Source organism: Sordaria macrospora, chromosome 2, assembly GCF_033870435.1.
Source record: "Sordaria macrospora chromosome 2, complete sequence".
NCBI lineage: Eukaryota > Fungi > Ascomycota > Sordariomycetes > Sordariales > Sordariaceae > Sordaria > Sordaria macrospora.
In genome coordinates, this window is record NC_089372.1 from 1,228,718 (window position 1) to 1,240,426 (window position 11,709).

General features: G+C 52.0%; 4 protein-coding genes across 4 annotated transcripts; 3 read left to right on the plus strand and 1 right to left on the minus strand.

Moving 5' to 3' along the window:
- The first annotated feature begins 3,282 nt into the window (after window positions 1-3,282).
- Window positions 3,283-4,852, plus strand: SMAC4_04394 (uncharacterized protein). Its single transcript, XM_003343688.2, has one exon. The coding sequence runs from the start codon at window positions 3,402-3,404 to the stop codon at window positions 4,539-4,541; it is 1,140 nt and encodes a 379-aa protein (XP_003343736.1). The 5' UTR covers window positions 3,283-3,401; the 3' UTR covers window positions 4,542-4,852.
- A 1,100-nt stretch (window positions 4,853-5,952) lies between these two features.
- SMAC4_04395 (uncharacterized protein) lies at window positions 5,953-9,131 on the plus strand. Its single transcript, XM_066090103.1, has 3 exons — window positions 5,953-6,536; window positions 6,605-7,978; window positions 8,032-9,131. The coding sequence occupies exons 1-3, from the start codon at window positions 6,377-6,379 to the stop codon at window positions 8,604-8,606; spliced, it is 2,109 nt and encodes a 702-aa protein (XP_065946023.1). The 5' UTR covers window positions 5,953-6,376; the 3' UTR covers window positions 8,607-9,131.
- Window positions 9,132-9,380: 249 nt separating this feature from the next.
- Window positions 9,381-10,808, plus strand: SMAC4_04396 (uncharacterized protein). Its single transcript, XM_003343690.2, has 4 exons — window positions 9,381-9,824; window positions 9,962-10,016; window positions 10,127-10,282; window positions 10,423-10,808. The coding sequence occupies exons 1-4, from the start codon at window positions 9,499-9,501 to the stop codon at window positions 10,534-10,536; spliced, it is 651 nt and encodes a 216-aa protein (XP_003343738.2). The 5' UTR covers window positions 9,381-9,498; the 3' UTR covers window positions 10,537-10,808.
- A 147-nt stretch (window positions 10,809-10,955) lies between these two features.
- Window positions 10,956-11,700, minus strand: SMAC4_04397 (uncharacterized protein; the record flags this gene model as incomplete). Its single annotated transcript, XM_003343691.2, has 2 exons — window positions 11,484-11,700; window positions 10,956-11,401 (listed from the first exon to the last, which is right to left on the minus strand). The coding sequence occupies exons 1-2, from the start codon at window positions 11,500-11,502 to the stop codon at window positions 10,956-10,958; spliced, it is 465 nt and encodes a 154-aa protein (XP_003343739.1). The 5' UTR covers window positions 11,503-11,700.
- Window positions 11,701-11,709: the final 9 nt, after the last annotated feature.

Here is an 11,709-nt window from a genome sequence, read left to right on the forward strand (position 1 = left end):
CGGCCCGCGCACATTTGAGCGAGACCCCAGCCTCGTGCAAAAACCTGTGTGAAAAATTGCATCCTCTACCTTAGTTCGCTAGCTCAGTTAGTCACTGCAAAATGCCCTTGCGTACGCTTCGACGGCTGGGGGAGAACTGTGGAATGACTGGTCAGCCGCCAGCAAGATATTTCTCAGTGAGCGCTACTGAGTGAGTACCTCATGTAGACAGGATGAACTGCGAGAGATGATCTTAGATAACTCAAATACGACTTACTTGTCCAGCAGAAAAAAGTTAGTTCAGGTACCGGTGTTGGCGCTGGACGAAACTGACCAGTGGTTTGCTTCGACTCAACACCACACAGGCACACACACAGACCCTCTGGGCATCAGGTACCCGTTCGGCCCAACCAACAATTCAACACCAGAATTCCAAGTTTTTTTTTCAAGACTTCCTCCGGGGTCGGGACGGGCCAGGCTTGAAAGCCACTCAGGCTGCCAATGACCCCAACGGCACTACACTATTGATTCCTTCGACCGACGCTAGAGCATGCTCCTGACTGATATCAACTGAGGTTATATGCACGGGGTGTCACTAAAACAGTTATAGACGGCGCCAGAGCGGTTGCAGATGTTATCCATCCTGTCGGAGGTGGTTAAACAGGGAAATCAGAGCAAAACCAAACCAAACCGGAAGTCGGAATGATCACCGGTGATGTGAATGTCCACCGAGTCCACACTAGTTTGGCAACTGTCAACTTGTCAACCTGGCTTGTCCATGCCAGTTTCGCAAAAGGACCACAACCGTTGACATCACCGTACCGGGCCCTCGTCAAGTGGTTTTGTTTCGGAAGGCGGGGTTTTTCATATAGGGATTTATTATTCCCTGAGTTTGTGGTAGGTGGTCGTGGTCAACATGGATCTTGATCGAGGGGTCCCGTCATCCTGATGATACGTCGTTGTTGTATAGTGTAGCCGTTGGTTGCAATCTGTGCCGCACAAACTGGGGTCTTCCCAAAGACCTGGGGTTTGTTTCTCAGTGCGTGCGTTCGGCTGACAAGAGCCGCTTGTGCACAATGCCAATGCCAAATTCCAATATGCAATGCCAATCCATCAATCACGGACCCAGAACGGTCAAAAATCCTGGAACCAAAAGACGGGGGAAGGAAGCAAATCAAGGTCAGGCATCACGGGTCTTCTGGATCTTCTTGCATTTTTGATAACAGCCGTTATGCGAAAAAGATCTCGATCTCCGCCGATTACTTGCCCGACCCAGCTACCCTCATGAACGACGAACGACGACCCGACCGAAGAAAAAAAAGAGGCAGTCCCATCACATCAACCCCACTTCCACCTGGCCGCCCGTCCGGGAGAAGAAAAAAAAAGGTTGCATTCAGCAGCCGAGAAAGCTCTAGCGATCTCACTGCGTGGCTGCCCCAGTCCCGGCCTGTCCATGGCCTATCCCCGGTTCCGCCCATCAGGCCATGGGAAACAGTGACAAGGTGTCGGCCTGTTCACACAAGTTCTCTCTCACAGCGAACGACAGCACCGAGACGGACAACCCTCGTGGAAGTGTGATTGGGCCAGGAGGCTGCCGTCAAGGCCCTCGATAACCCATCCGCCCCCAATTTGTCCTCCACTATTGGTGTCTTGGCCAGCGCTCCATTCAGCTGAGATGGCCAGTGGGATGGGGTCTTTGGCATGGAGAACCACGCCGGCGTCTGAAGGGGAATCTACGGTCATTCGTATTGTACCCTATCTTTTTTTTGCGGATTCTGTGGACGGCATGGCGACGAGTTTCGGCCTTTTTTCTTCCATGTGAAGGGATTCCCGAAATCTGAATGGTGTCTTTAGCGATCTACTAACAAATAAAGAACACCAGTGTCACCCGGTGTCCTGGGAAAAACGGGACACGGCAGTCTAGGCAGGGAGACGGAAGCACGACTTGTTAGCTCCGATGCTCACGCTCTCACTCAGCCAGCCTTCCATACAATAAGGTAGTTCCATAGGCTTTGAAGCTTCTCGAGGCTACGCCATCGATGAAAGGCATCTTTTACGTGCAGGACATCCACGCTTGTGTAACATATCTTTGCGGGATGGGGAGATCTTGCACCAACAACACATCCACGCATCTCGAAAACATATTCAGTCACGCACGGACTGCCCAGTCTGACAAAGAATGGTACAACACCACAATCTCCAAAAACTCTTCCAACGGCATGAGATGATATTAAAAAGCAGATCCAACGTTATGTATACTAGAAAGGGAAAAGAAGAGGGGATCCAAACTAAAGTACCTCTTCGGAGAGCCCTACACAAGCGGACCTGTCATGGCCCAGCAAAGACCAACGGCCACGGCAGTGAATCGAGCGAGGTCCGGGACGGGGTTACAGTAGAGGCATGTGTGAGCCACATCTGATTCTGGTCAGCATCACGGAATGCATCTCTGGCCCAAAAAGATTCAACAACAGGCCGTCTTTGTGGATGCCCGTGCTTGTTGGCGCTCGTTGGTGGACCAGGAGCTGGGATGGGATGTGTTCACTGTTTAGGCCGCCCGGGGCCAGACAGATCAAAACCCACCAAAGCCCACCAAGCCCACCGGGCGCCACAGGCATAGCATCATCGAGCAAGGGCCAGCGCGCATGCAACGTGGGAGCGCCAAGTTTGAACCCGACATCGTCCACTTTGTGTGGTGCTCGCCAGTCTTTTTCCTTCCGAGCTCCAAGGACTGGACTTGCATTTCTTGCACTTGCCTTTTTTTGCTGCCCTTTTGTATCCCATCCCGCCTGCTTCTTCCGTCCTCTTTCTTTTCTGCCTTTCTGTTTTTCCCTCTCCCAATGTCTTGACTCGGTTTCAGTTGCAGCAATCTTGCAACAAACCCTTTTCAGTTTCTCTTCAACCTAGTCCGCGCACATTCCACTTCGCGCTTTCGGTCCCGGTCACGGTTCACCTCGCTAGACCGCCGCCGCCGCAGGAGCAGTACCAAGCAGCAGATCCCTCCACTACCGCACATCAATTTGTGCACAGCGACTCCCGCAACAGCACAGCACCAAAGCACAGCACATCGCAGCGCAGCGGCTGTCGGCATCACCGTCGCCTCACGTTGCACCCGGGGTATCTAGCCGCAGCCAGCTGTCATAACGCAGCGCCGTCCGCGGTCCTCCTCCCTAGCTCGACACCATCGCTCCGGTTGCCTGTTCCCTGGAGATAGCGCACCCGAATTCGTACCAAGTCCAACCAACAAACAAAACAAAACCACAATCCTCCACCCCCCGGCCCTCTGCCAATTTCCTTCAGAAACAAATTCCCGACGATCGCGCAGCGGAAATACGTTCGGACTCCTGGGCGCCATTCCCTTGAGGTAGCGGCCCTCTCGTATCCTCATCTCCCCTTCTGGCGCCAGTGGGTGGAGACTGGAGACCATGGCGGATCCCCAATACGCTCGCCGGCGAGCTCCCATGGATTCCTCATTCCACGCTGGTTACTCGCATCACTCGCATTCTCGGTCGCGCACCGGCTCCAATGGCTTCGCCTCTCCTCTAACATCACCGCCGGTGACTGCAAGCTATCAAATGCAAATGCCCATGCCGATGCATGTCGTCCAATCTCAATCGAACCACCAACGACGATCGCCCAGCGTGAACACCTTCAGCACCGTCTCAAGCGGAGGAGGGATGCTGCCCCCGCCCGCCGCCTACCGAACGTCGCCCACCAGCGACATCAGGAGATCTACCTCGAGTCGCTCCGGCAGCACCATCGACCAACCAACCAGCTATGTCGCGCTTCTACGAAAGCAAAAAGCGACGGTATGGTGCGACCGTGCCCAATATGAGGATCCCCGATTGCTAGCACAGCAGCGTGCGGCTAAGTCGCGGGCGGCTATGGAAGTATCGGGCGCGGTAACCGGCTCGGGAATGACCAGCGGCCGCACCACAACCGGTCTGTCTGCAGGAGGAAAGGTCGCCGCAAAGATCCGACACCACGGCAAGCCGACAGTTGTCGGATACATACCAGATGGCCACCACGTCGGCGTGGGAGGTATCCCTCTCAGACTCAGCGCGACCGAGGTGGAAGGTGAAGACAGCGATGACGACAATGACGCCATGAACCGATACAATCACCGAAGAACCGGTAGCTCCAGCCGAAGCAGCACCGCCAGCGGGAGAAAAGGATTGGGCTATCGCGCCTCCGGACAACTCGGTCCATCGAATTCACAAGGCTCCGGGTCTAGAAGGTGGACCCCGGGCGATACACCAGAGCGACGGGGCTCCCTAGCACAAACCAGCGAGCAGGCCTCTGCTGGCAATGATGCCGCTAGCGGGAAGGCCCTGAGCTTTGCCAGCGGGAGCAGCGGCGAGCGCCTCGATGCCGTTCCTGACCTCCAGGCCCACCCACAACGACAGCTGGCTACCAACAGCTTACTCAATGCCGCCTTGACGCGCGAGAAGAGCGTCAAGAACCCCGAGGAGCTCAGGAGGCGGGGAAGTTTGGACGAAAGGACATATGAGAGGACAATGACGCTCAACTCGTCCGGTCGCTTGTTCATTGCCAACCCTGACTGAAGCAAGCACAATCAGGAGCGGATTGACGTGGAGGATTTTACTAACACCGGGTTCCGTACTTGCCAAAACAGAGGGCAGCCGGGACCTGTGATCTACAGCATGGGAATTTGTACCTGAAACTACATGCATAGCTAGGCGCATGGGTGTTCTGCGATTTGTTTTGTCTTTTCTTTTTCTTATTATCTGGGAAAATCTTTGTCAGGCACGGACATGGCCGCTGTCTTGACTGCACTGCACAGCACAACAGGTTCGGTTTTGAACCAACCGATGTTTGGATAGGGTTATTCGAAAAAAAATAATACTTGGCCTTGGGTCACACACACACACACACACACACACCAATCATTGAGATACCACTGAATGAATGCGATCTGTTTTCGAGATGACATACATACCTACATGCCGCAACAACTATTTGACATATGGGCAAGCGTTGCATAGCGGTCAAGTTGCCATCGCTGCGGCGTCTATTCTATACGGCCGATCCTGTTTGGACTTTGGAGCGCTTATATCCTAACAATTCAATAAGTCCCGGCATAATGGGAACTTGTTTGCTATTTCCTTGCTTCTTGAGGGACCCCTCATCCAAGTTTTCTGATGGTAGTAAGGTCCATAGTTCCGTCCGTCGTTACAGGTATATAATAAAGGCCCGGATATAGGCAGAGCTGTGATCTCACTCCTTGTTGGAGAACTTGGTTCCATAACACGGGTTTGTTATAGGAGAAACGGGAAGCCGAGAAGAGGGATGACGAAAGGGCAGCAAGACAACCCTCCTTTTACCATAATTGGACGTAAATTACATGCGGCAAGGCTATCTAAGTGAAACGTTGTCACATTCACTCTCTTGGCTTTGGAAGTTGAGGATGGCGGTAGCAAAGTTCATGATTTGAACCTCACTTGAAGGGGACGCTCCAGGGTTAGGGTTGGTGTTAGTGATGCCTCTGTCCCCTTGAAACTGGACTACAACTACTGCCTGGAAGTTGAGGACAGGCAGCCATGGTAGAGGCAAACCATTCATTGAGAGCAAATGGGATGAAATGCACGAGGCTATCACAGAAGCTTCAAGGTCGTACATGAGCAACAGCTGCGTGCATTCACTGTCAACAGCGTTCGTCACCAGATTGTTGAGGTTCACGATATTTAAGAGGTGTATCAGTCGTCAACCAACCCTAACCTTTCCTTCCATAACTTGAACAGCAGGAAGATGATTCGTACTCATTACGAAACCTGAAATACAGCGGAGGCAGCCCTAGTGTACTTGGGAGAGTGAAGACCTTAAACCATTCACAGATACCGAACCACCAGCCGCTGCCACACTTCCAGCCACAAGAAGTTAAATTGAAAAAGAGTACGAAAGCCACACCCCTCTCGAATTGACGCGAAATCACGCTCCGCTTCCCATAGATTAGAAGTGGGGCACGTTAGGCGCGACAGGGACCCACTTGGGCTAAATTGAAAGGCGCGACCTTGGTGTCACCAAACGCGTCCCGCTCAGGCGGCAGCAACCGCGGACCACTGCAGAAACCAAGAAATCACCAATCGGTTCAAGCCTTTCACTCCCCGCAACAACCAACTAAACCACCAACGACGTCGTCTCGACCTTCTGGGCCTTCTCTGTACACCAGGTTTCGTTCCCATTCACCACACAGACCTTCACTTACGACGCCGGGAAGTAACCGGCAGTGGGCTCATTCCTTTTACACCGCCCAGCGCATATACGACTTGCCTACCTTAATTGTGGGACCTAGACCTTGTCTGTTCTAAACTTTCAACCCCTCACAACTTGAATCGACCCGGCCTTTTTTAAGAACAGACCGCGTCAGTCTGGACCGTACATGGCACGCGTCAACCCAACAACAATCAGGACAGAGGAAGTCAACAACACCATGCCTCTGTTCACGACTTCCACGAGTGGACAGGAGGATTCCTCCAGTCTCAAGAGGTCACACGACCAATTCCGGGAAGAGGTCCCACCTCCAAGCTCTTTCGACGACAGTAAGTACCGCGTTCTGAAATCAGACCGTGGCCTCACGCGACTTGAAGCTAACCACCAACATTTACAGAGGAAAATGTTAGGTCGTCACCACCCCCGTCTTCGGGACCCGTAACTCCCAGAGCCAGAAAAGCCAGTCCGGCATTGAGCGACGCCAGCAGCCCATTGGATCGCCTCTCGCGATCCCCGAGTCTATCGCCCCCACGACTCGCACCTCTCACGATTTCTACGAACAACGCAACCTCTACCCAGAAGCAGACAACCAGCGCCAAGGCTGCGTCAACAACATCCAAGTCAACAACGGGCGAACCGGTCATCAAGAGGAAGAAGCTGACTCCTGAGGAGAAGGCGGCCAAGGCCGAGGCCGACGCTGCCAAGAAGAAGGAGAAAGAGGAGGCCAAGGCTAAGAAGGCTGCGGAACAGGCGAAACTCGAGGCAGAGAAGCAACAAAAGGCCGAGGAAAAGGAGAGGAAGAAGCGCGAAAAGGAAGCGGAGCTGAAGCGCAAGGAGGAGGAGAAGAAGCGAAAGCAGGAGGAGAAGGAGGAAAAGGAGCGCATGAAACGCGAGAAGGAGGAAGAGGAGGCCAAAAAAAAGGGCCGACAGATGAAGCTCACATCGCTCTTCAAAATCAACCCGGCCACACCGAAAGAGAAGCCAGTCGCAGTCAAGGTCGAAAGCAAAGATGTCGAAATGACGGACGCACCGAGTCTCACCAAAGAGGACGAAGCCTACCGGAGGTTATTTAAGCCCTTTTACGTGAAGGAGTTTGTCACGCTAGCCAAGAACCCCTTCGAGGTAGACGAGGAGACCAGGGACGCCAAGACGAAGATATTGGACGAGTACACCGAGGGAAAGCGGGACGAGTTCCCGATACCGGAGAAGTTCGACCCCTTGGAGGCCCTACAAGTGCCCTTCAAGACCCAGAGGCGCGGACGCCCCTATCCCAGTGTGCGCAAGATCATGACGGAGATCTACGGAGAGTCATCAAGCAAGCCTATGGACCTCACCACAGAGAACACTCAGTTCAGAGATGCGCGGGAGGCGTTGAAGGCGGTACCAGTCAAGTGCATCAAATTCAGCCAAGATGTGCGACCACCGTATGTCGGCACAATCAGCGGTCTTCCTCCGGGCGTTAAGAGTCTCTACAAACTCGCAAGAAACCCGACTTCGCGCAAAATTCTTCCCCTGGACTACGACTATGATTCGGAGGCCGAGTGGCAAGACGAGGAAGGCGAAGATGTGGAGGATCTGGACGATGAAGAGGAAGACCTGGAGATGGATGAGGATATGGACGATTTCTTGGATGATTCCGATGATGTCGCTCCTCAGCGTCTCGTCTTTTCCGGTGGCATGGAGCCAGAGAGTACCGGCATATGCTGGGAGAACGAGAAGCGGTGCACAGTGAAGCCGGAGCTGTATCAGTGCCGGATGGAGATCATACTGGGTAAGTCCACTCGCCGATAGTGTTCGTGTAACTATGCTAACGTCGCCTCACAGATGCGCTGGACGAAGAACACAGCATTGACCCCTTCTCGACTGATTATTGGGCTTCGAAGTCGAAGACCAGCTCATCAGGTAACGAAAAGTCTAGTGTGATCACATCCACATCCATCACTGCACAGACCGGGTCATCATCCTCATCATCACTTCTTCATCCATCCTCCGCCGCTACTAGCACAAGTGCGAAATCTGCCAAGGCCGCCACTGGCTCTCAGGCACCAACAAACGCGTTTCAGGCACTTACAAAGGGTACAACAGCAGGTAACTCACCTCCTAACAAGGCTGCAGCTACAGCAGCCGGCTCAATTGTTGTTGCTACTGCTCCCTCAACGACAGCAGCAGGCACTGGTCGTAGGCCTCCCGGGCGACAGAAGATGTCTGACCAGCCTCTGCCGGCGGCCGCGCAGGAGCAGCTCAAGGAGCTCATGCACCAGATGCCCATGGTTAGCAAGTTGGGTATCATCGAGGTCTTTGCCTCTCAGCACCCGGATATGGTCCGGGCGCAGATCAAGGCTTCGTTTGAGTCCATGACTGAGAAGCATGGCAAGAGTGGTTGGAAGTGGAAGGAGTAGGGCTTTTTCCCCTCTACATACTAGAGGCAATGGGTGGGGTTTCATTTCGGAGTTGATTGAGTAATTGTGGGAGTATATACCTAAGCATTTCTGTTGTACAAGTTTGGACGGACATATGCGTATTTCAAGGAGGGGAGGAAAGCAATCGCATTTTTATGGTCTCAGCAAGGAGGGCTAAAAAGAGAGCAAAAGGCGAACATATGATATATGAAGAAGGGAAAAGGAAGGAAGAGGGTAACATCTCATGGTTGGAGGGGGAGGGAAGACTCTTATCAACCGTGGCAGGCGAACAGGTCCAGAAGGAGATGGGTTCTGTCATGTTTGACTGGCATGTCTTTATATGCGGTTTGCGGACATACATTCTTTGCAATCTGGTCGGTGGATGGACATATCTTCAAGCATGAGGGCTAAGTGGAAGGAGTTTCGGCACAAAACACCGTGGTATGCATGGTATTACAGGCATAAAGATGGTCTGGTCTGATAGAGAGTCTACCAATTGGCGATGAATTCAAAGTTTAAACGACACGAATCCCAAAACAATTTTAGTGTGATTCTGGTGATTTGTCTCCACGATCGATTTCATATCTCAGATCGATCATGTTCTCCTGCACTGTCGATCTCAGGGTCCAACTCTGAGACATATGATGCTAATGTATTATGTATTATGTATTATGTATGTGGCTGCACGAGTTCGGCAGACGAACGGCAATCACTCACTCCTCGGTGATAATTCCAGAGAACAAACCCTGACAGCAGTTCAGTTCGATGACGCAAGTTCACAGTGTCGCTAACCGTGCCCTTTCACCAGTCCACGTCAACAAACAAAGAGCTCAGTCCTCATTGAATCTGAATTCATCACTCATACGTACCCCAAATCGAAGATTCTACAAAAATGTCGCGATCCCAATATTTCGTTCGTCCTCTAAATATAACAATAACAAACAAGTTGATCTTCCGTTCAGCTCATCAACAACAGCAGCAACATTTCATCAGCAGCGCAGCAAATAAGAGTTATCACCAACGACAAGATTATCGGGTTCGATATCCTAACAGCATCACCAAAGTAAATCGTTCTTCCTGCTGTCCAACAATCAATTACAGACCAACATCGACGGCGACGGCGACATTAATACCAGCTTCAGCAACAGCAGCTTCAGCAACAGCAGCGACTCACACAACAAGACGCAACATGGTTAAAGATATTGAGACCGTCATTCGGTAAGCCTCTCATTTTCTCGAAATTTATTCAGCCATACCACCAGCATCACGCCATGGCATCAACATCCGTTCTTTATCCCTTTAGCTTTTCAGTTAGAGGTACCATGCTAACATCCATACCCATACACCATTGACAGAGAGTTCACCGAGCTCGTCAACATGAATCCCGACGAGCTCGAGGATTGGCTTGAGGTAGGTACAGTTCTTCCCCTTCCTCCCTTCTTTCTTTCTTCCCCTCTTTCACAACTTTTCATCCCTCTCATCATTTCTCGAAGAATTCCCAGACGATTAAAAATAAACAGACAGAAGCATCAACCTCCTCCGGCTGGACAAAAGACGACGGATCAGGGGAATCAGTCGGCCACGAAAGCGGTCGCAAGATTGTGGATATCCTGAGGCGTAACCCGGATAAAGACCCGGAAGGGTTTGAGGAGGAGGATTTGGCGCATATGAGGAAGGTGAGTTTTTGCCAGTTGCCATGTTACTTGTTTGAAATTTCCCATCAAGATGCGTTTGTTTCTTTGGTGCAAAAACGGAGAGACGGGAGTGTAAGACGGGAGTGTATGAGGGTGCTAACACGAGGCCAATTATTGAATAGGTCGTCAGTTATTGCAAGCGACATCTGGCGCAGGAGGAGAAGGCAAAGCAGAATACGGATAGCAAGAGTTATAAGAGTTTGAAGAATTGGGGACATGATGCGTTGAAGGAGTGACGGGTGACGGTTGACGGGTGACGGGTGACGGTTGACGGGTGACGGTGGACGGTGGACGGTGGATTATGCTAGTAGAACAGACAGCTTCAGTAAGGAGTACAGCGAACTGGTTGAATCTTTTTCCTAAATGTGTCTGAGAGGTACCAGGTAAAGAAAGATGTAAATGCCATTTATGTCAAAGAACCCACATAACATATCGTAGCATTACCAGCCCAAGCACCCAATCATGACCCGCTTGTCAGTAATCCATCAACTCATGAATCTCGGAATCGCTACATCGTAACACACACAAGTCAGTTTCCATGTCCATTTTGCTTCTTAGAAGCCTTTTCAAACGGAGAAACGTGCAAATAAAAACCTGCCGAAAACCAAGAAAAACAAACATGAAGACAGGGTAAGGGTAAAGTCAGGGGCAAAACTCACGGATCATACATATCATCCCTGCCATACTGGCTATCATACAGTCCACCCACCTTCTCCCTCGCACTTCTCTTCGCATCCTCCCTATCCACAGACCCACCCAGTCCCTTTCTTTCAATCATCTTGTCGACTTCCGCGGCCGCCAGGGCAGCAAGCGCCTCCTTGGCCACGCCGTGGTGCACCGGTCTGCCCTCGCGCCGCTGCTCCTTCTCCCACATGTGCATGGCCTCGAAGGCGACGGCGCCGCCGAGGAGCTCGTGCGACAACTTGGGCTTGTTGCTGTTGTTGTTGATGTTACGGTCACGGTCATGGTGTCTGAAAAGGTGTTGGGTGGCGGTGATGTTGGAGGGGTCGAAGTCCTCGGAGATGGGGTCGGCGTTGTCGGGGTCCACCGGGTCAGAGGAGGAGGAGGAGTAGAGTTGGGAGTGGGCGGATTTGGCTTGGTCTGTTGTAGGAGAGGGAAAGGAGGGCCTGGATTAGCGCGGTGTTGGGGGATTTGGGAGGGTTTGGAAAGGGCGATCACATACCGAAATCGAAGGGACTCATGGTGATACGGACTATGAGGATCAAGGTTAATGCTCTACGGGTATGATGATGATCAAAGGAATATGTTTAGAATGAGAAAGAGCGATGACGACGGAGTTCAGGTGGAATAAGACCGCGCAGTGAGGACTAAATAAGAGATTGCTTCCCCCGCTCTTCTGGATGCTCTGACGTAGGAGTTGCGAAAATATCTATCCCACATACGAAATT

What these genes read in the sequence shown, in the direction of transcription:
- SMAC4_04396 (XM_003343690.2), top strand. Translation starts at nt 9,499, where the DNA reads ATGTCGCGATCCCAATATTTCGTTCGTCCTCTAAATATAACAATAACA. An exon ending in AGCTCGAGGATTGGCTTGAG is followed by an intron (nt 10,017 to 10,126) that starts GTAGGTACAGTT and finishes AAAAATAAACAG; the next exon opens with ACAGAAGCATCAACCTCCTC. An exon ending in ATTTGGCGCATATGAGGAAG is followed by an intron (nt 10,283 to 10,422) that starts GTGAGTTTTTGC and finishes ATTATTGAATAG; the next exon opens with GTCGTCAGTTATTGCAAGCG.
- SMAC4_04394 (XM_003343688.2), top strand. Translation starts at nt 3,402, where the DNA reads ATGGCGGATCCCCAATACGCTCGCCGGCGAGCTCCCATGGATTCCTCA.
- SMAC4_04395 (XM_066090103.1), top strand. Translation starts at nt 6,377, where the DNA reads ATGGCACGCGTCAACCCAACAACAATCAGGACAGAGGAAGTCAACAAC. An exon ending in TCCAAGCTCTTTCGACGACA is followed by an intron (nt 6,537 to 6,604) that starts GTAAGTACCGCG and finishes CAACATTTACAG; the next exon opens with AGGAAAATGTTAGGTCGTCA. An exon ending in CCGGATGGAGATCATACTGG is followed by an intron (nt 7,979 to 8,031) that starts GTAAGTCCACTC and finishes GTCGCCTCACAG; the next exon opens with ATGCGCTGGACGAAGAACAC.